The following is a 21,153-nucleotide window of genomic DNA, read 5'->3' as shown; positions in this document are numbered from 1 at the left end:
TCTTTAGTAAAAATGGATTCTTTTCTCTATTGCACTTTTTTTGACTCGCCCTGTATAATAAAATTGAAAACTGAATTTTGATTTTGATTGACATCAGACTCATTTTGCTTGATCGCATCACATATGCAAATTAGGTTGGTATGAATGAAAGGTTTTTCTCCTACCTTATCATTCACTTACCAATTATGCTATTTAGCTACATGTTTGGCTGCTGCATAAAAAAGAAATTCATATGCAAACTTCACCTTGCGGAATGATGCGCTGTCACAGGCATTAATTTTGCCTGTCCCAAATGACAGGTGTATGGGTGGTTAGCTAACAACCTGTATACTGAATTGTAATTCCAACAACATAAATGGATATGTATTATAACATTTCAAAATGAATGAATGAATGAAAAATAGCACACATTTTGCAGCAGAAAGTTTCAATAGTTTCAGAAATAAATTAAATACTGTACAATTTTTATAGCAAACAGCTCACCTACATTAAGTCAAAAGCCATTTGAATGCCCACCTCAACCCAAATTACAATAGTATAGCCTACACATCATTGTTTTACATCAGATAATTAAACATAAAAGGCTGTTTTCCTTTTTCCTGATTTGAGTTGCATTGACAAACATGTAAAAGATTTAAATAAAATTTCAAGCACATAAAAAAAAAATTCTGATCCCCATATTCTAAATTTCATGTTCAATCAAATTATTACATGTAGTCTCCATCCACTATTCTCCACCCACTATTACTTTGGGGGTGAAAGAGGTCTTGTTTGGACAGTGGCATATGTGGGTCATCACATAGGGGGCACCGACCATGATTGGGGGGAGAACAAGCCATTTTTGGCAATTTTCAAAGTGTAAAGAGCCCTTAAAATGACTAAAAATGGGACTTTGCCCCCTCATACTAAAATTCTGGTTGCGCCACTGGACCATCCTCCTTCAATTACACCAATATCAGTACAAAGTCCAGCAAAAGCTATCAAAACTGGTAGCCCCGGGCGCTACCAACCCTAGTTACGCCACTGTATCAAAAGAGCTGCATCTGTCATCAGTGCATGGGACCTGGGAAGCAAGCATCTCTCACCTTTTTTATTTGCAAATTTTAAGCTTTTATACCATGGACAAAAACCATAAATGCATCATTTATAAAGGCACAACTACATACAAACAAACAGACTAAAAATATATTTAATTGCATATTAATGACTAAAACAAGAATCTGGCTAAATAGTTGAAATGTGCACACAGGCGCATCACCAACAATATTGCAACATTGCAATTCTAGGGATCCATATGGTAAGTTATTTTGACACATAGACTGTTTTTATGGGTTAGAGTCGGGGTTTTAGGTAAACTTGATTGTTACCTATGCTTTATGGGTGTCATCAATCTTTTGGATTGTTCCAATAACCTCCAATAAACAGTACACTACTGATTTTTAAACGCATGGGCACTACTGCTTTTCTTACGAGCCTCTGATTGGCCAATTTGCAGGATCAGTACAATCATCTGAGTATAACCCAACAAAAACTTTTAAGCATTGAGTTCAGCCCTACTGACTATCCAATGTACTCATCTATATGATTGGCACGATCTATATTATAACCCCTCTTTTGCAACTTATCAAAAAAATTTCTGGAGCGATTGCCGAATAGGGTGCGACTCTACAAGTCTTATTACAAGACTCCCCTACCCCAACCCTTAACCCTAACCCTAAACTCCGTAAACGAGGACTGGACTCAGGTCTAGCAAGTTGCATCCTATTCAGTAGTTGTACCAAATTTCCTAGAGGCTGATAATTGAGCAGGTAGTGCCCATGGGACTAAACATTTAAAGCTACTCTTCTTACAACTTTGGAGGTCATATAGATACTAAATTAACACTTACACAACTTTAAAGTGTACAATACTAGGCCTTAATAAATTACACAATTCCAGTGTACATATTTGCACAAATTGTACTTATATTTATATACTATTTGTTTTTATCATTGATTCATTGCACATTTTATCATGGTATTTTGTATACCAATATGGGAGCACACATGAAAGGGGCTACATGTAACTACGCATCATAGATACAATTGTCGTAATTTTTGGCCCGGAGAGGTGCACTATCATTGTTATATGGTATGGGTACAAATATATGTGCTGTACGTGACAACCCGCTTTTGCAGGCTCCAGCCAATGCCCCCCCCCCTCCTTCAGCTAGCTTTATTTAAAAAATGTGTTTCAGACTCTTTCTACACTAAACTTGGCCAAGTTTTTTGTAAAAACCAATTCTCAAGGTACATTCATGTTCCCAATTGACTACTTCTTGGATGGAAATTAGTTCTGAAGACCCTACTTTTTAAAACCTGTGGTTGCCACATACTGTACCTACCCAAACAATGTGAGTGCCCCCCCCCACACCTCCCCAGATTTCTTAGTCATAATACTGAATGGGTAAAGCTGTAGTTAACAACTGGGGTCAGGAAAGGAGGTTCAGTTGGTCAGGTAACACAAATAACGTGTTGGAAATCCAAGCACATTGTGTTAACTCTGATATGCCACATAAATCTACATTCATGAAGAGCGGGATGAAGAGTCTTCCGAAAGATCATCCTAAAAAGCCCTGAGGATTAACCGCATACAAAACCTACCTTGTAGGATCTAGGACTACCTAATTTGACCCACAAAAAAACACTCTACCTGGTTGGACTACATAGTATAAAACTTTTCAGCTTCGGCGGTAGAGGTAACTTGTGAACTTTATTCGCCTTAACACACTGTAATATCTTAAGGCGACATAGACTCTGTAAGCTCAGGAACACGGGAAGCTTCCATATTCGAACGAGTCCGTCTGTCGATGCCATGGCCATATGAGAGGAATCGTGGGTAAAAGACATTCTGAGAATCGTTGGATACATTCCTGTAGACGGTTGTATATTCATAGCATAGTGTATACATTGCACTGTACAGTCAAGTACTGAAAGGTAATCACCGTTACTGCCCGACAAAAGCGCCACCTTTGCTTCAGATCCAGCGATAGATATCATCGTACCATTCTGGTTGTATTTTAAACATTGCGGATTTCCGAAACCTTCTGGCAATGCCTCTTCCCATAGTAGAGTCCCTGTGTCGAGATTGAATGCTTGTAAAACCCAATCCGACGTGCAAAAGGCGATAACTTCGTGTTTGAAACGTGGATCAAAATCATAACTTCGTGGACTTGCGAGTTCCAAATCTTTGCTGACGATACCGGGTATAACACCACGATATAGCGTGAGCCCTTGTCGCTTCACAACAAAAAGCTGACCCATGGAAGTACTGACTGCTATATATTGGCTATCGGGTGAAAGCGCACTCAAGCGTGTTCGGTTCGCGTAGCTGTTTGATGTCGACGGAAAAGGTGGGAAGACATCCGTGCAACTGACCTCTTTGTACGAATAAAAGTATAAAGTGGAAAAAACGTAGAGGTGAAACACGTTCTTAATTTGCATAATTACGGATATATGTAGCTCATCGGGGGACATCGAACAGAATCGATAGATGCCGTATTTGAAGAACGCTTCCCTGCGATAGTATTCTCGTGTGTCGGTGATGTTGCGCATAATAACACCGCTGGATTCGAGGTAGCACACATATTTTCCATCAGGCAGCATTTGGCAATGGGGTTGTCGCAGACTCGTCTTGCGTTGAATTGCTGTGCAACCTGTCAATAAAATCAAAAAGTTTTATAATACATCCCCGGGAATACATCGTTGTTGGGCAGTTAAAACCTCCTATGTGTTATTAACCCCTGAACATGTTTACAGCAAACCTCCTTTGTAACCTCTTGGCAGTTTTGTTTTAAACATGTTCAAGGGCCACAAGCACAGGAGGTTTTTCCTGCCCAACGACGAATGTACATTCAAACTGTACGAAAGTAAATAGTACTGAAAATGTGTAGCTTCAATGTCGACAAATGAGTGATAAACATTAAAACAACCCTAATCATTTTAGGATTTTTTTAAAAAAAGCTAATTTTTACTTTTAGTTTCTAAAAATGTTATTTGATGGTATTCCACAACTGAGCCCATTGGGGTCCAAATTTTTGATCAACTATTGACTTGTTACCTAATGATTTCATGCTCCCCCCCCCATGGTTCCATGTTGGAGGGTCTCATGAACCCATTGACAACAATTTGGGGAGCAAGGGAGGGTAGGCGATTCACCAAAAGACCCGTCAAAATATGGCAACATTTTTTCCCCATGATTGAAATTTTAAAAGCAATAAATGCAATTTCAAAGTGGACAAATAAAGTTGACATTGTTCTCATTTTTATTGATTCGATCTCCAAATATGGGGTGAGGTGGAATGATGGTGTAGACAGTACCGGCATCATGGGGGGAAGTATGGGGAAAATGCCCCCAGTCAGAGCTCTTGCCCCCCCCATGTTGGCTCAAGTAAAAACCCAAAATTGCCAAAATACCACTTTTTGCAGCAATTTTGCGCAAAATTTGTTGATTTTACCCCCCAATCCCCCCAGAAAACAATTCCTGGCGCTGCGGCCGCCGCCACTTGGGGTAGATGGTCATGGTGGGTACAAACTCAGATGTGTGCTTCAGAAGGATAGAGCTTTCATGGTCTCAGGTATTTTCCCTTTTTTCTTCTCTTAAAATTCAATAAACTCAAAATCTGGAATGGAGCATAATTTCATTGTTATTTTGTTGTCATCATGCCAACAGTTTTTGCCTATTTCAATGTCCATCCATATTTTTTCATCAAATTTTGTATAATTTTAGGGCAAGTTTTCAGAATTGCAGCCACATCCCCAATCTTTGTTCAAACCCAAACCACAACCCCCCTTTAGTTTGATCTAATTTCAGCACTTTTACTATCATTAAAAGGCAAACATATGATTTGCAATTTAGGGGGATCCGGGAGTGGGTGGAAAAGCAAAAATTTAGAAGTCAACTAATTAAAAATGGGCTAATTCTGCAAGGGGAGGGCACTTAACACAAATGACCATAATGGCTATGCCCCCCCTGAAAATACCCGTTTTTGGACCGTGCTGCTCAGAAAGACCCATGAATTATACCAAAACAAGTCAGAGAGCTGAAAGACCCCTAATTTTGATAATTTCAGCTTTAAAAGACTCATAAATTACTCACTCTTCACATACCCGGTATGGTGTTTTCCAAACAATTAGAACTTCAACCAGAAAGCCAAGATAGACCCTTGATTTTGACAGTTCGCAGCTCCGAAAGACCCCCTTTTACCGGTATACTGTTAGCTCACAATGAGCCACCATCTACTAATTCACAATTGATAATGTTCCCCCCGGTGCACACTCCCATTTCACCCAGTCCCGGGTTCATCACTCACTAGGATCCAAAACATGTTCATCTATGAGGGCACAGTTCTTTAACCCCAATCCATTTGTACATGATTGAATGACCTTAGAAAATTTGCGTACAAAAACTCATACTCTGCAACTTGAGGTCAAATTTTGCACTATGATTGTTTAATTGAGGTTATTGAACTATGCCATTGGGATGTTTGTGGTTGTTTACCCACCTCTTTTATGTTTGTCCAGACACCACACATTGATGACTCCATTGGTAGAACAAGCTGGTAAATTGAGAGGAAATCTCTGGCCGTGTCCCATATGCAGTCCTATACACGTCAATAACTTGGAATCGTCAAAGGGAACAAACTGACAATCGGTCCACCATGTTATGGTGGGCGAATGACCCATGCTGGAGCATGCTCTCAAAGTGCTGGTTAAGTCGATGGCTTTCACAACTTGGCCTGCACTGACTGGTGGTACATAGCTACACTGGCTTCTGCAGTCGCGTGGGAATCGTTGCCAGAAGTAGCCAGGGACAGATACGTTTGACTTGTGGTTGGTCTAAATGTGTGTTGGTGTTACCCATTTTAGTAGGGCACCCTCTATCGGGGTGGTGGAGGGAGTTATAGCGATGATGTTGATCGAGTTGCTGGCATTGGAGTTGTTTGTCATTAATGCTGTGCTTACATGATGCTTGGCAGGTATTCTGAAAAAAAAAGTGAAAAAAAGACAAAATCAGAACAAGCAGACCTAAATGCTGTTAATTATCAAAACTTATCAGCAGCATACCAGGCAAAATTTCCAAGTTGTCTCACTGACCAGCTCCCACAATGACTTGACCGGGACAAATGAGAATGAAAAGTTGCAATTTTAATACTAAATGGTGCCAAAAACACTCATTCTCATTGGACATTTTTGTGTCAGTTCCTGCAGAACTGACACCTTTTGTACAGGTTTGACGATCACGTGACAATTTGAATCATCATATCGAAATATCACGTGGGTAAAAATATCAATATCGATATCAATACTATTAGTCAATTCAGCCCCAAACCAATTCGCCCACATGCTAATTCGAACCCTGTATATTGATGTAACTATTTCGTGATTTTCTCCATAACCGTTGTTCTTACACCAAATCTGTTTAGATGCCTTGATGTCTTGCATTCGGTCACAAACCAATTCGTTGTACTTTGTGCACTTAACCCTCTATCCTTTAAACCAAATATCCTAAAGAGTCGTGTGATATGTCGAACTTTTCCTCAGGTCATAAAGAACAAAAAAAGTCAGCGTTCACGTATCTATGCGTGGCGAGTGCGTAGCGCAGATTATTGTGGCCCTCACAACACGGGCTTCCGGTGAGCTGCGGTCCTAGGAAATGGAATATTACTGATAAATATATAAAGATGGCAAAATCAGTAAACCAGTTTAAGTTACAAATAAAGAAAAGTCTAATAAAAAATTACATCTAATATTTAGGCATTATTTAATGACCTCACCCATCCATCCCCACCCATCTCCACCCCAACTATCAATTTCTTCTGTGAACTGTGGAATGTCTAGATATGAAATGTTATAAATATTTATATTGCTTCTTTCTTTGCATGTTCTTCTCCTCTTTCTTTTTGTTAGCTTTGTGTAATTGTATGTTGTAACTTAAGGCAGTGTAAGGGGTGCTCGCTTCAGGCCTTTTGAGCATCTCCTCATTCAAATGTTGTGTCTTTTATATGTATTTTGTATGTCGATTTCGGGGTCGATTTGTATGAAAATAAAATGATGATGTATGATGATGATGATGTACATCATTTCCTACAGAGTCGTGAGATATGTCAAACTTTTCCCTTAGTCATAAGGAAAAAAAAAAAAAGTCAGTGGTCGCATATCTGTAGGATCATTGGTCAATAAGATATATAGTCACTTTTTTAAATTTTTAACCAAATATCTTAGAGAGTCGTGCCATATGTCAAAAAGGAACAGAAAAGTCAGTGGTCGCATATGTAGGATCATCGGTTAATGAGATAAAGTCACTTTTTTGTACGTTGTGCACTTAACCCCCTTGTTTTTTACTTCTGGGTATCGTTTGGAGTCAAATGATTTTTCATTTTAAAGCTTATGATATATTTTCTAAACACGAAATAAAACAAAATTGACCGCCAGCCGACTTTACAGCTGTTTACGTGATGGACGGTCACATATATTCATTAACATATTAAATCGTTTATCCCTTTTGGTCAATATCGAATTGGTTTGTGGCTGACTTAGCTTGGGGCCAATGCATGAATTGGCATATGGCCAAGTTAACTGTGGACGAATTGGTTTGGGCCGAGTCGACCTGATACCAGGAATTATGCCGAAAAATTACGTACTTTTACAAGGCAAAAAGCAACTTTTCTAGGCATTGTTGACATGGTGCCCCCGCTAAAGAAAGTTTCCTACTATAAAGACCTAACTTTTGAGATGGTTTGTGCGGTTTGAAGGTGCAAAATTAACAATAAGCTTAAAATAGGCGCCCGTTACCGGGTCATCATCAACAACTTTGACAGATGGCGTCATCAGGCGCAATCTCTGTCTTGATAATATCGACATGGACTAATATAGAGCACGTAGTGTGATGGACTGGAAACTTCACGCATCGATCTGAGGACAGCTTTCAAACATAAGTCTTGATAGTGTACGCTGTTTTAATTAGCCTATATCTGGTGGCAGCAGCATTTTTCTACAGTCACGTGATAATGGCACCGGCGAATAATAGGCCTACACGGGGGAAGCCGACGGTGTCCACATCTTTTTCAGCTTTTTGTATTTTATCTGTACTTGGAGCTGGTGGGGGAGAGAAAGCATAAAATACATTCAAATACAACTCGAACCAAAGATCAAGGCTCCATTTCAAATTTAACCCTAAAAAATCACTCATTTTTGAAACCGGACGTTGTTCAAATTTGCGCCAAAACTTCACCTCTGAAATAAAATATTGGGATTTTTTCTCAGATTCCTTCATGTAGACACCTGCCAGAAGCAAATGAGCTGAAAAGCAGGTAATTTTGACAATTATCTTAGAAAATAAAGCGCAACAAGCTCAAATAAGCGGTGGACTATTTTAACCGAATTTCACTGGTACATAAATCGTGGAGTGATTTGGTGGTGCGCCCTCTGAAAAGATTTGAAGAATAGAAGGCTGACGTTGCGCCAAAACATGTGGGCCTATTTAATGATATATGAACTACCACTCATGTTCTTGTCAGCGCTACAGTGCAAAACTTCTCTTTAACATTACATTCAATTTCAAATAATAATTACATTGTAAATTGGAACTGACACCAATTTTTTTCAGGAATACTTGTTTGATCACACCCCACCCCACGACCCCTGGTCCAAAACACTCTCAGTCTTCTTCACTGCAATTTCCACTGGCATCTCCGATATGAAGTCAAGAGCCAGGAGCTAAAACAACCAAAGTGCACACAGAAAAAAAAAATTACAATAGCATATAATTACCAAATTCTCATGTGATGACAAAACTTACAAAAGAAATTCTATTTGGTGCTTAAAATTTTGAGCACATTTAAAGGTGTAAAATGATCAGAATTGTGACTGTAACGATTGCCATTCATTTTGTTTATCATGCAATCGATGAACATGGTAGTCTCATTCCTAGCATGATGGCACACACACATGAAAGTAACAACAATGACATACATGCATGATTCGTAATATCCCTAACCACAAAATAACATAAGGATAACCGCTGCGCATGCATGAATCCAGGGTGATATGCAAATGACGCAATCACCTTAAAGTGCTATAATGCTCGGCATGTGCTTGGAATGCGAGGGGTCCAAGGTTCGAATCCCGGGGGTATCAAATGACTTATTTATTCATCTCCTCTCTTTTTTGTTTCTTCTTTATACTTCCTATCGCAAAAAGCAGCGCCCGGTGTTAAGGTATTTTCCTGGATTGAGGCTGATGTTAACCCCAACATCCAAAAATGGCACAAGGATAACCACTGCGCATGCATGAATCCCAGGTGATGCGATGATGCAATCACCATAAGTGCTATAATGCTCAGGGAATCATTTGCGGGCCAGTGGACCCCTGTGGCTTTCTGTAGGTGATCGTGTGCTTGGCATGCGAGTGTAGTACTGTAACAGGGAACTTATATATGTTGTCCTCTGTCCAATACATGTAAGGCCGTTACCATACAGTGAATTGTTTTTAAGGAATATTACACAATTACAGAATAGGACCCATCATCCATGGGTTGGGGATCCCTCGCAGTCACCCAAACATCAAGAAACCAAAAGCATGCACACATATACTTACTTTAGACTGCATGTCCTTTATCATATTACGCACACAAAGTTTGGTTAACTAGCCTAGAAAGGTCAAATTTAGCGAAATTAAATCTCTGTACAATCCTATAAGTCCGACATCACATCGCAATTCTGCGATTTTTATTTTATTTTGAAGTTTGGCTGGTTCCCACAAGTGTCACACACGTGACACAGCTAAAATAATTGACCGGAAATCAGGGATCATTAAAACAGACAACAGATTTCAAAATAAAAAAGACAGTAAACTGAAATGGTGAGCGGTCTGAATTTTGAGTTTACGTGGTGACCTTAAAGCCATATTATAACATTTGCTGAGGAAGGCGCCCTCACTGATTTTTTTAATTCCTTTTTTACACAATTAAATTGTACTTTATTAAATCAATATATCCTGCAAAAATCAAGACTCTAGGTGCTGTAGTTTTGTCAAAATCCGAGATTTTGAATAAAGCGCTGGAATCAGCGCTTTATTATTACGATGGAATTATTAGTCGAACGCATACACGATGTTCATAACACACAGTGCATTACACGGCGTGCGGGGACGGTGATATACACAACAAAGGGTCGTACCACAACATGACCGAAGGAGTGAGTGCGTATTGGCATTTATGTGCGCTGGTAGTAAATTCAATTTTCTTTGCTTTGCCGTAGTTGTTCGGCTCAAAAATAAAGGGATATCATATATATCTGACAGTAAAGCTAACATTTTATGGCAAAAAAATGCTAATCTATTTTGTTTGAAAATGTTATATATAAATATGGCTTTAATGTGAGGGGTCTAAGGATCGAATCCTGGGATACCAAGTGATTTCTTTGTTCATCTTCTCTTCTTTTTTATGTTTCTTCCGATTGATAGCAAAAAGCAGTGTCCGGAGTTAGGGTTCAATACACTCAGCTGCGCGATTGCTGTTTTCTGTAAACAGATAGGCCTACTGCATTTTCACCGAAACGTTTTTAAATCGTACAATAATGTGATAGCCCATGTTTGAGAATATAATCATTATGAAAAGAACAAGCATAGCCCATTCAGCTCAGACCACAGTGCTGTACAGCACTTTAATTTCTCTAGAGCTCTATAGAATATTAAATCACAATACAATGCAGCATAGTGAAACACTATACAACTTTCTTTATCTGCGTCAATAATATTTAGAATACCGGGTATTGATTTAAATGGAATTGAATACATCTTTACATCTGAGTTTGTACTTCATCACTGAGCGATCTAGCGATCAGTTTCTAGCCAATCAGATAGGACTCCTTTTCTTGCGTTTCAGAAAAGCGAGCTACCAATCAGTCCTGCCAGCAAGACTTCAGTCTTTATCATAAACATAATGACATCTACGGACCTGACGAGTTACAGTTACTGGAACTAGCTACCAATCGCCCGTTGCTCACCAACAGAGTGTTAGGATGCGATTCATTGCAGGGAAAAAATACAGACTGACTGACTGCCGGGGTATGAAAATAAAATTAATATTAAAGGCTCAACCCGTCTGAACAATGGCTCAGCCTGAGACGAATTCCCGGATACTATACGGTAGTAAGAATTCCAATTGAATGAACGCAGTTTTCAATCGAGTGATGATTTTTTGTGTACACTGCGCGATGTACGCTAGCGTGTGCGACTGTGCGTGAGTAATGCGGAAGTGAATGCAAACGCACTTGTGATTGGTTAGCATTGTATCCAAGGTCGTGCTTTCGCGTTGTAGTTTGAAATACGCGATATACGATCGCGGTTGTATCGAGTACAGGTGTTGAAAGCTGCGTTCATTCAATTGGAATTCTTACTATAGGTAGCTACCACAACTGAGACGAAAATACCTAGGTATTTTCGTCTCAGTACCACAATTTATACATAAATATCAGTTTATAAACAACAAGGTCAGCTTGCATGCCTGTGTGTGTTAAGCGTTCAGCATGATCAGTCAAAGGCTTTTGGATTTATAATTATTAAATTAAAAGAAAATGCAATTTTAATTTAAGCTTAACAATTTACAATTCACACAAAGAAATAAGCTTACCAAGAAACTCACTTACTTGTTTATTACGGCGACTGCATTTCTCTTACAATTCCGGTTGCATTCGCCGGCTTTATGATTATCAAAAGAGCCTATTTTAATGAACAAAGCCGCAACAGCCTTTATTTAACATCCGGCTCGCGACACTCGCGTGTCATTCGCACGACCCAGCTCATCAACATGATAAATTTCACTCTCTTTAATTTGTTTACGTTTTATGATGATACATCCTCATCTCCAAAGGCGATGCTACTGTTTACGCGTATGATTACGTGACTGATTACGAACTTTGGTGTAAAAGAGTGGCTAAATTGTGGGTTGCCGTTCTATTTATTTTTAAATGGGCTATAGGAAAATGTATAGGGTGTTACAAAAATTATTTCAAAAAGAAAGGGAAAGTATGCACAGGCATCAGCACAACAGGTAAATCTTCGAAACTGAGTATGCCCTTTGGTATTGGGTATAAAATTTCAGTTTAAGATTGAGTTTCACAAAAAACATGTTTGGTGCAAATATAACTTGAAAATACAAACGTTTTTGGAAAGGTCTGCAAGGGAAAATGAACTTGAGAAATAAAAGAAAGGAAGAGCGCATTCAAGAAATTATTTGTTGGGTTACATAAGTTTGAGGTGACCTGTTGCCTTAACTTTTTTGAGTATGGTAACGAATTATATAAAAATTTTTAAGTAATGCTATTAAACTCAAGATCATGGGGTAGTACCCCGGGGTTAAAATGATATCTGACAGATTTTCCCGTGTAATCTACTGCACTTACTGTCCGTTTTCCTATACACAATACACAGTGCTCTTACCATTGACGCGTGACCTCTACAAATAGCGTACGTTAGAAGTATGGGGATTTGCCTAGTTAACGTCGCTGTGTGAAAAATAACCGGCCGATATTAAAAGTACTCTTCTAAAATTCTAGAAAATATAGTTTTGTAACATGTCCTAAATTTTTAGCTAATTTAGATGTTTGGAAATATGCGTACTTTGGTGTTTTAGTGTATGTTATAGGTAATAGGTCATTGCCTAGTTAACGTCGCTGTGTGAAAAATAACCGGCCAATATTAAAAGTACTCTTCTAAAATTCTAGAAAATATAGTTTTGTAACATGTCCTAAATTTTTAGCTAAATTAGATGTTTGGAAATATTCGTACTTTGGTGTTTTAGGAAGGATATGTAAACGACAGATAACACCAAAAATATGAAGAAATTATTTCCAAACCGTGTTAAGTCAACAATCATTATGTTGCTCATTTTCAAGAATGCTGGTTAACAAAAAGCAGGCCATTGTCTCATTTCGTGAACAAAGGTCCACATACCATTGTTTCCTTGCGTTTCCTTTATAATCGGTTACCCAACTGAAGCTATAAATACCAGCTCATTGCGATACCGCACATATAAAACAGACACATGTGCACAACCAGAGAAGATCTGATTTAATCAGTTGAGCTGTTTTCAATGAGTGTTATCTTGGTTTAATAGCTTTTAATGGGGTTTAAGTCCTGCAAAGGTCGCGAAATTCTACTGTAGACATGACTGCATCATGACAAACATAGAGCCTACTAATTTTATTTGAATTGTTGACTAAAATCGCCATAAAACGGCTGATATTACATGATTTTTTAACAAAGTGCGGGGCTTCAGCCCCCCTAACGCCACGGATAGTGCAGTAGCCTTCATTATTTTATGCAGGCCCCTGGTCAATCATCAAGGTTCAGAATTAAAATTCCTGAAACGGGTGGATCATGCATCCATGGATGGCATAAAGTAGTGCATTGCTTTATATCTCATCAAAGCTGCATTGGGCGCCCCAACGAAATTTTTATTGAATACAAAATCAGTCTCAAATTTGAGAAGGTAAACTATTCCGATGGGCATGATCGAACAGGTTTTTATTCCAAATTACTTATTAAAGGAAGGTGACCTGATATTTGGAAAATCAAATTCTTTAAAACTTACGTAGGCCTATATAACATGTATAACATAAAATGTCATCCCTTTCAAGCACTCATGCAAAAAGAAAATGTATTTGTTTTTTTGTAAACTAGTGCACCTGCGGCTGTGAGAGCCCAGATGCTGTGAGAGCACTGGCATGATAGCGATACTGTTTGACCCCAGATGACCTTTGAACTCGGATGACCTTGATGCAATTTTTGTCATGCTCCCCTCAGTCATACAAAGGATTCCACCTATCAAGTTTAAGGCCAATAGGGCAAAGTTGAAATTTAGCCCCTACATGACCTTTGACCTCGGTTTACCTCAATTTTATTTTGCGCATATATTCCCCTCGTATCAATGATTGCACCCACCAAGTTTGAACCCGATAGGACAAAGTTTGAAATCCATGACCTTTGACCTCGGATGACCTCCATATAATGTTTTTCATGCTCCCCTCATACGAAGGTTTCGACCCACCAAGTTTGAGCCCGATCGGACAAAGTTTGAAATTTGACCCCTCCGTAATGACCTTTGACCTCGGTTGACCTCGATTTTATTTCGCGCATTATATTCCCCTCCTATCAAGGATTCCACCCACCAAGTTTGGGCCCGATCGGACAAAGTTTGAAATTTTGACCTTTGACCTTGACCTCCGATGACCTTCAAAACCACATGGCCAACATGCTTTTCCCGATACCTATCTATATGCGAAATTTCAGCGCGATGCGTCGAAGCACGGCGAAACGTATAGCCGGACAGACAGATAGATAGACAGACAGATAGATAGACAGACAGATAGAGACCGCTTATTATTTTATTAGTATAGATGTGACTAATTCCTAATGGATTACCGACATTTATACAGTGTGATATGGTAGTCTACAGTGTTTTTATTAATGATAATCATCATGATCATTATATTGATTTAAAGTGAAAGACCATATTTTTCTCATAAACATATTGAAATTAGAAGTTCCAACTCGGTCATTTCCCAAGATATCATAAAAATACTGCCTAATTAGTCTCAACTATATGGTATACCATATTTGAGACTAATTCGGCATTTTTTTGATGATTTCTTCGGAAATATACCGATTTGGAACGCCAAATTTCAATATGTTTATGAGAAAAATATGAGCTTTCATCTGATACCAATGATCAGCATTTTGATGAGGTAAAATGGGGGATGAGATTTTCAATCAGGTTACCCATGATAAGTTAGGTTATCCAACATTTTTCGAGCATACGTTGTGACCCTTCAACTTGTGGCAACGTAAACCATGTAAACAGGCAACAATTAAGGGAAGAGTCACATCTAAGATTTAAGTGATTTTGAGCCGCAACAATGTTATGTTACGTCTACTGTAGATATGTGTATTGATGAAGTAGTGCATTGCTTTCGTCTACTGTAGATCTGTGTCTTGATGAAGTAGTACATTGCTTTCGTCTACTGTAGATATGTGTATTGATGAAGTAGTGCATTGCTTTCGTCTACTGTAGATCTGTGTCTTGATGAAGTAGTACATTGCTTTCGTCTACTGTAGATATGTGTATTGATGAAGTAGTGCATTGCTTTCGTCTACTGTAGATCTGTGTCTTGATGAAGTAGTACATTGCTTTCGTCTACTGTAGATATGGTCTCTTGATGAAATAGTGCACTGATTTCGTCTACTGATATATATGTGTATTGATGAAGTAGTGCATTGATTTTGTCTACCGTAGATATGTGTGTTGATGAAGTAGTGCATTGCTTTCGTCTACTGTAGATATGTGTATTGATGAAGTAGTACATTGCTCAATTTCGTCTACTGTATAGATGTGTATTGATGAAATAGTGCATTTCTTTCGTCTACTGTAGATATGTGTATTGATGAAATAGTGCACTGATTTCGTCGACTGTAGATATGTGTGTTGATGAAGTAGTGCATTGCTTTCGTCTACTGTAGATATGTGTATTGATGAAGTAGTACATTGCTCAATTTCGTCTACTGTATAGATGTGTATTGATGAAATAGTGCATTTCTTTCGTCTACTGTAGATATGTGTATTGATGAAATAGTGCATTGCGTTTGTCTACTGTATATATGTGTATTGATACAGTAGTGCATTGCTTTCGTCTTCTGTATAAGTATATAGTGCATTGCTTTCGTCTACCGTATAGTGCATTGCTTTCGTCTACTGTAGATATGTGACATGTGTATTGATGAAGTAGTGCATTGCTTTCGTCTACTGTGTATATGTGTATTGATGAAGTAGTACATTGCTTAATTTCGTCTAGATGTGTATTGATGAAATAGTGCATTGCTTTCTTCTACTGTAGATATGTGTATTGATGAAATAGTGCATTGCGTTTGTCTATATATGTGTATTGATAAAGTAGTGCATTGCTTTCGTCTACTGTAGATGTGTGTATTGATGAAGTAGTACATTGCTTAATTTCGTCTACTGTATAGATGTGTATTGATGAAATAGTGCATTGCTTTCGTCTACTGTAGATATGTGTATTGATGAAATAGTGCATTGCGTTTGTCTATAAATGTGTATTGATAAAGTAGTGCATTGCTTTAATTTCCTCTTCTGTATAAGTCATAGTGCATTGCTTTCGTCTACCGTAGATGTGTGTATTGATGAAATAGTGCATTGCTTTTGTCTATACTGTATGTGTGTTGATGAAGTAGTGCATTGCTTTCGTCTACTGTAGATGTGTGTATTGATGAAGTAGGCTAGTACATCTATCGTAGATATGTGTATTGATGAAAAAGAGTACTTTCGTATAAGCTCGTCTACTGCAGATAATGTGTAGGCCTATTGATGAGGTAGGGCATTGCTTTTGTTTATCGTATATGTGTATATGAAGTAGCGCATCTATCGTAGATATTGTGTATTGATGAAGTAGTGAATTGCTTACATTTGCCATATCTGTGTATTGATGAAGTATAGTGCATTGATTTTGTCTACCGTAGATATGTGTATTGATGAAGTATATAGTGCATTGCTCTACCATATGTATTTTGTTCATTGATTAAATCTACCATATGTATTGATGAAGTACCGTATAGTGTATTGCTTACATCTATATACAAGTATATAGTCTACTGTAGATAGGCCTATGTGTATTGATGAAGTAGTGCATTGCTTTCGTCTACTGTGTATATGTGTATTGATGAAGTAGTACATTGCTTTCGTCTACTGTAGATATGTCTATTGATGAAGTAGTGCATTGCATGCTTTCGTCTACTGTAGATAGGCCTATGTGTATTGATGAAGTAGTACATTGCTTTCGTCTACTGTAGCCTAGATATGTGTATTGATGAAATAGTGCATTACTTTCGTCTACTGTGTAGATATGTGTATATTGATGAGGTAGTACATTGCTTTCGTCTACTGTGTATATGTGTATTGATGAAGTAGTACATTGCTTTCGTCTACTGTAGATATGTCTATTGATGAAGTAGTGCATTGCATGCTTTCGTCTACTGTAGATAGGCCTATGTGTATTGATGAAGTAGTACATTGCTTTCGTCTACTGTAGCCTAGATATGTGTATTGATGAAATAGTGCATTGCTTTCGTCTACTGTGTAGATATGTGTATATTGATGAGGTAGTACATTGCTTTCGTCTACTGTATATGTGTATTGATGAGGTAGTAGGCCTACATTGCTTTCGTCTACTGTAGATTTGTGTATACATAATGTGCCTATAGGCCTATTGATGAAGTGAATACATTTATATATTTCATATAATGTGAAGCGATCAAGCAAAATCAGTCGGAACTCGACAATCCTTATTAGTTTTGAGATATGGGCCAAATAATGTGTGCATGTGTGCAGGGGTGGGCAAATCAAAATTGACTTTGTTGCACAAATGAAAGGGAAAAACATTCTAGTCTTTCACATGAAAATATTTTTTGATGAAATTCCGAAGGGAAATGTTTAAAATGTGATCATGCCCCCATCCAACTTCGATAATTATCAAAAATCGTGAAATTGTAAAGAAGCTCAGATTTAGCGTTTTTTATGTTTAGGCCTAGATGTGCTAACATGACATAGAGTAGGCCTACTATTTTTCTCCGTTTTATTCTTTTTAATGTACGATGGGGTTTTCGCTATAAATATAGGCTAATGTGGAGCTTTGAATTCGCTAAAAATGAAAATGTAAGAAATCTAAGGATTTTTTTTCGGGGGGGGGGGAAGTGAATTTCTGGGAGGGGGATCAACAAAATTGCAGCAAAAAGTGGATTTTCGTAATTTTGGGTTCATTTCGATCTGGGTGGGGGCAAGTTTTTATGGGGGGGGGGGGGGGTCCCATATCCCACGTGGCGCCGCCAGTGGGTTTTGTCAACATGCAAGAAAATCTAAGGGAAAATAACTCCAACTCCCGGGAAATAACTGAACAAATAGCAAAACAAAACAACTCAATGGACCAAACCAGCAAAAATTACGATAGAACAAGTAGAACAAGTTACGTTGTCCTGGACAACGCAAACTTGTGCAAATTTCCACAAATTGACCTAAGGTTAAAACCCAACTTTGTCAAATTTTGTACAACTTTATCCGAACTTTCTTCAACACTTGACAAGTTTCGCAAGTTGGCTCAGGGACGCCGTACTAATTTTAGACGGGGTAACGTTTCAAGCACCCTATATACGGAAACCGAGCCTGTGGCGCTCCCCTTTTTAATCTGGCAACTGGTATTGGCATTGTAGATAGGAACGTGAGATTTCTTGAAAAATTTCAAACATTTGACGCCTCTAAAAGGCTCAGAATTGTAGTCCACTATCGATATAAATTAGGGATTAATAAGTCCATTTGTTATCAAAATATTACAACCAATAAAATCGAAGAAACATGATAAAATCAGTCTTGCAATTTGTAAACAAAATAGTAATTTTAGAAAATCCCTAAAAATACCAGGGGTGTTGACCTTGGGAAATCACATGACATTGCCAAGCCTCGTTTTCAAATCATAAACAACATGGCGATTTTCCCATGTAGGAAATGCTAAACGTGCTGATGTTTTGCCATCATTTTCTAGCCAAATGCAGCCTTCTTTCTGTTGCAAACCGCACCTAACCGAGCGGAAATACGATGGTAGATGCGGACATGCTGGAGAGGTGCATGGAATTGGATGACTCCCCCCATATCCCCCCTCATTGGTCTATGTTAGGTGATGATGATGAGGGCGAATCTCCGTTTATCATTCATCGGGTGGACTCTGCTGATATTGTCTATGAGCCCCGCAAAAAGAAGGCGAAAATGGTGGGCAAATATTTGATGGGTGACACTTTGGGTGAAGGTTCATATGGAAAAGTGAAAGAAGTTCTTGATTCAGAGACACTTTGCCGACGTGCAGTGAAAATTCTGAAGAAAAAGAAGCTGCGGAGAATTCCAAATGGAGAGCAAAATGTCCAAATGTGAGTACATTCCATTGATTCCATTTCATGCGATTATTTGCACGTTTCACTCACTAGACTAGCATAGCATGACTAGTGTAGTCAAAGTTCAACTAAATATTTATATTTCAGCTTTACATACATTTAGCTTGGTTAGAAATTTGTTCAGATTAGCTTTAATACAAACAAGTCCTGCAGTGTTTACAACAAGTTATTATAATTAATCAATTGCATGATTCCCCCCCCTGCTGAGGTATACTATGAGTATGATGAGGTGAGTCAAAATAAAAAGTAAAAATTGGCTTGCCTCCCTTATTATGAAACAGAAAACAAGAAAATGGATATAAAAAAAGCGCAGTGATTAATAGTGATATAACAGTATTAGCATGAAGGTATTCTTATACTATTTTTTATATAGTTTTTTTTTTTATAACAAGCAAAAGTGGACATGACTCAAAAAAATAAAATTGCCTCTATGTATTTCTTTTAACTTTCATATTATTCCAAACAGATGTAATGTTCAAGTTCTAAACTTTTTTCTGCATTTTTCTAACATTTTGTTTAAAAAAAAAAATTCTTCGGAGAGTGTATTTTTAGTGGAAAAAAATCCTGTTCAACTTAGATATTTTCTAAGTGGGCCTATTTTATTAAACAGGGCACTTTTCTTTTTAATTTGATACATTTTATATCTATGAAATATGGTCTTCAAGAAATATCCATCACATTTTAAATAACCCCCTGCTAGTTTTTTCCTTTCATTGTGTTTTCATAACACTAAATATGGTGTAGCACGAGTTACCAAGAGATGCATTTTTTAATTTATTTACAAAATGTTGGCAATTTAATTGATGCCACGTATTATTTTCCTTCTACTAGTAGTACCTTGAATAAAAATAAGAAATTGAAATACAAAACACTATGCACCACATAATAATGACCCCTTAAAAACTGTAGCACGAGTTACCAGTAGCACGAGTTACCGATGTAGCACGAGTTACCATAGCCCACTTCCCCCTGTACCAGTAAAGGTAATGCAAAATACCACTTGGCAGCAATAGAGGTATCTCCCAACTGCATGAATATGCATTTATGTAACAATGGTAACAACTTTCTAGCAGTAGTGTAGCCAGTGGAGGGGGGGGGGGAAGTTGGGGCAGACTTCCCCCGGCAAACTAGAATTACGCGGTTCGTAATTAAGGTGGCACTCACTCAAAAGTGTGTAAATAACAATGTTTTGTAAATACAAATGATATGCAATATGCAAATAAGCTCATTAACATTCATAAATATATGCAAATAACATGTGACAAACATCAGGTCACAATATCCAATCACCAAACCAAGTTTAAAGTTGATTGGTTATTTTATGCATTTAAGCTGCAGAGTGGATTAATGAAAATGTAGGCAAAATATGCAAATAAGCTCATTAATATTCATAAATATGCAAATAACATAACACAAAACTATACAGCACATCAAGCCACCATATCCTATCACCATACCTATCTATCTATCTGGCATAGGCCTATACCAAGTATGTAGTTAATCGATTATTGTGTTGAAGCTGCACAGTGGATTAATCAATTTGCTTCCGCCCGAGCAGCCGAACAAAGAAAGAAAGAAAGAAACAACCAGGCAAACACACATGTGTGGGGGCCCAAAATTAAAGATAAAAGTGCCCTTCTGACAGAAAAATGAAAGTAAAAATATGGAAGGCAAAGATAGAGAACAGGTTCAAGGAGCCAGTTCCACCCTGATCATGCGCCAAAATAGTGCAAAAAAACCCAATTTTTTACCAAAATAAAGTCCCTTTTTTTAAGCTCGAAGACTTAAACTTGTACAGTCTCTCTAAAAGAAATGCTCTATATCCCATTACTAATACCTGGTCAAAATGATGCAACCAAAATTTTTAGTTCCCCCCCCCCCCAAATCTAGCCCAAGAAATATAGATAACTGGAAATCCTGAGACTAGCTAACAGCCACAGTAACATTTCAAGTTGATACTGAGATTTGTATGACTGATACAAAATTTGTTCATGTTGTTGAGTATGATGGGTCTCATTTTCCAGGTGAAGTGATTGAAATTGTGCAAACTGTATTCAGTAATGCACCAAGCAGAAAATCACAGGAAATGATCTCAACCAAAAGA

At 38.0% G+C, this 21,153-nt stretch overlaps 2 protein-coding genes across 3 annotated transcripts in view; one reads left to right on the top strand and one right to left on the bottom strand.

Moving 5' to 3' along the window:
* Window positions 1-998: 998 nt before the first annotated feature.
* On the bottom strand, window positions 999-11,850 carry LOC140145846 (uncharacterized). Of its 2 annotated transcripts, none has more exons than XM_072167531.1 (3): window positions 11,683-11,850; window positions 5,543-6,021; window positions 999-3,694 (listed from the first exon to the last, which is right to left on the bottom strand). In XM_072167531.1, the coding sequence occupies exons 2-3, from the start codon at window positions 5,721-5,723 to the stop codon at window positions 2,688-2,690; spliced, it is 1,188 nt and encodes a 395-aa protein (XP_072023632.1). In that variant the 5' UTR covers window positions 5,724-6,021; window positions 11,683-11,850; the 3' UTR covers window positions 999-2,687. The 2 variants fall into 2 exon arrangements, with proteins under 2 accessions (XP_072023632.1, XP_072023631.1); XM_072167530.1 differs by having other exon boundaries at window positions 11,687-11,850.
* Window positions 11,851-18,594: 6,744 nt separating this feature from the next.
* LOC140145845 (serine/threonine-protein kinase STK11-like) overlaps window positions 18,595-21,153 on the top strand; it is a 34,129-nt gene continuing 31,570 nt past the window's right edge. The window contains exon 1 of the mRNA XM_072167529.1: window positions 18,595-19,025. Within this exon, the coding sequence (XP_072023630.1) occupies window positions 18,700-19,025 (326 nt within the window). The 5' untranslated portion in view covers window positions 18,595-18,699. The remainder of the gene's footprint in view (window positions 19,026-21,153) is intronic.

Source organism: Amphiura filiformis, chromosome 2 (genome assembly GCF_039555335.1).
Source record: "Amphiura filiformis chromosome 2, Afil_fr2py, whole genome shotgun sequence".
In the NCBI taxonomy this organism is placed as follows: Eukaryota; Metazoa; Echinodermata; class Ophiuroidea; order Amphilepidida; family Amphiuridae; genus Amphiura; species Amphiura filiformis.
The sequence above is the reverse complement of the archived record's forward strand: the minus strand, read 5'-3'. Positions and strand labels throughout refer to the sequence as shown.

What these genes read in the sequence shown, in the direction of transcription:
- LOC140145846 (XM_072167531.1), bottom strand. Translation starts at nt 5,723, where the DNA reads ATGGGTCATTCGCCCACCATAACATGGTGGACCGATTGTCAGTTTGTT. An exon ending in TCTGGACAAACATAAAAGAG is followed by an intron (nt 3,695 to 5,542) that starts GTGGGTAAACAA and finishes TTTTATTGACAG; the next exon opens with GTTGCACAGCAATTCAACGC.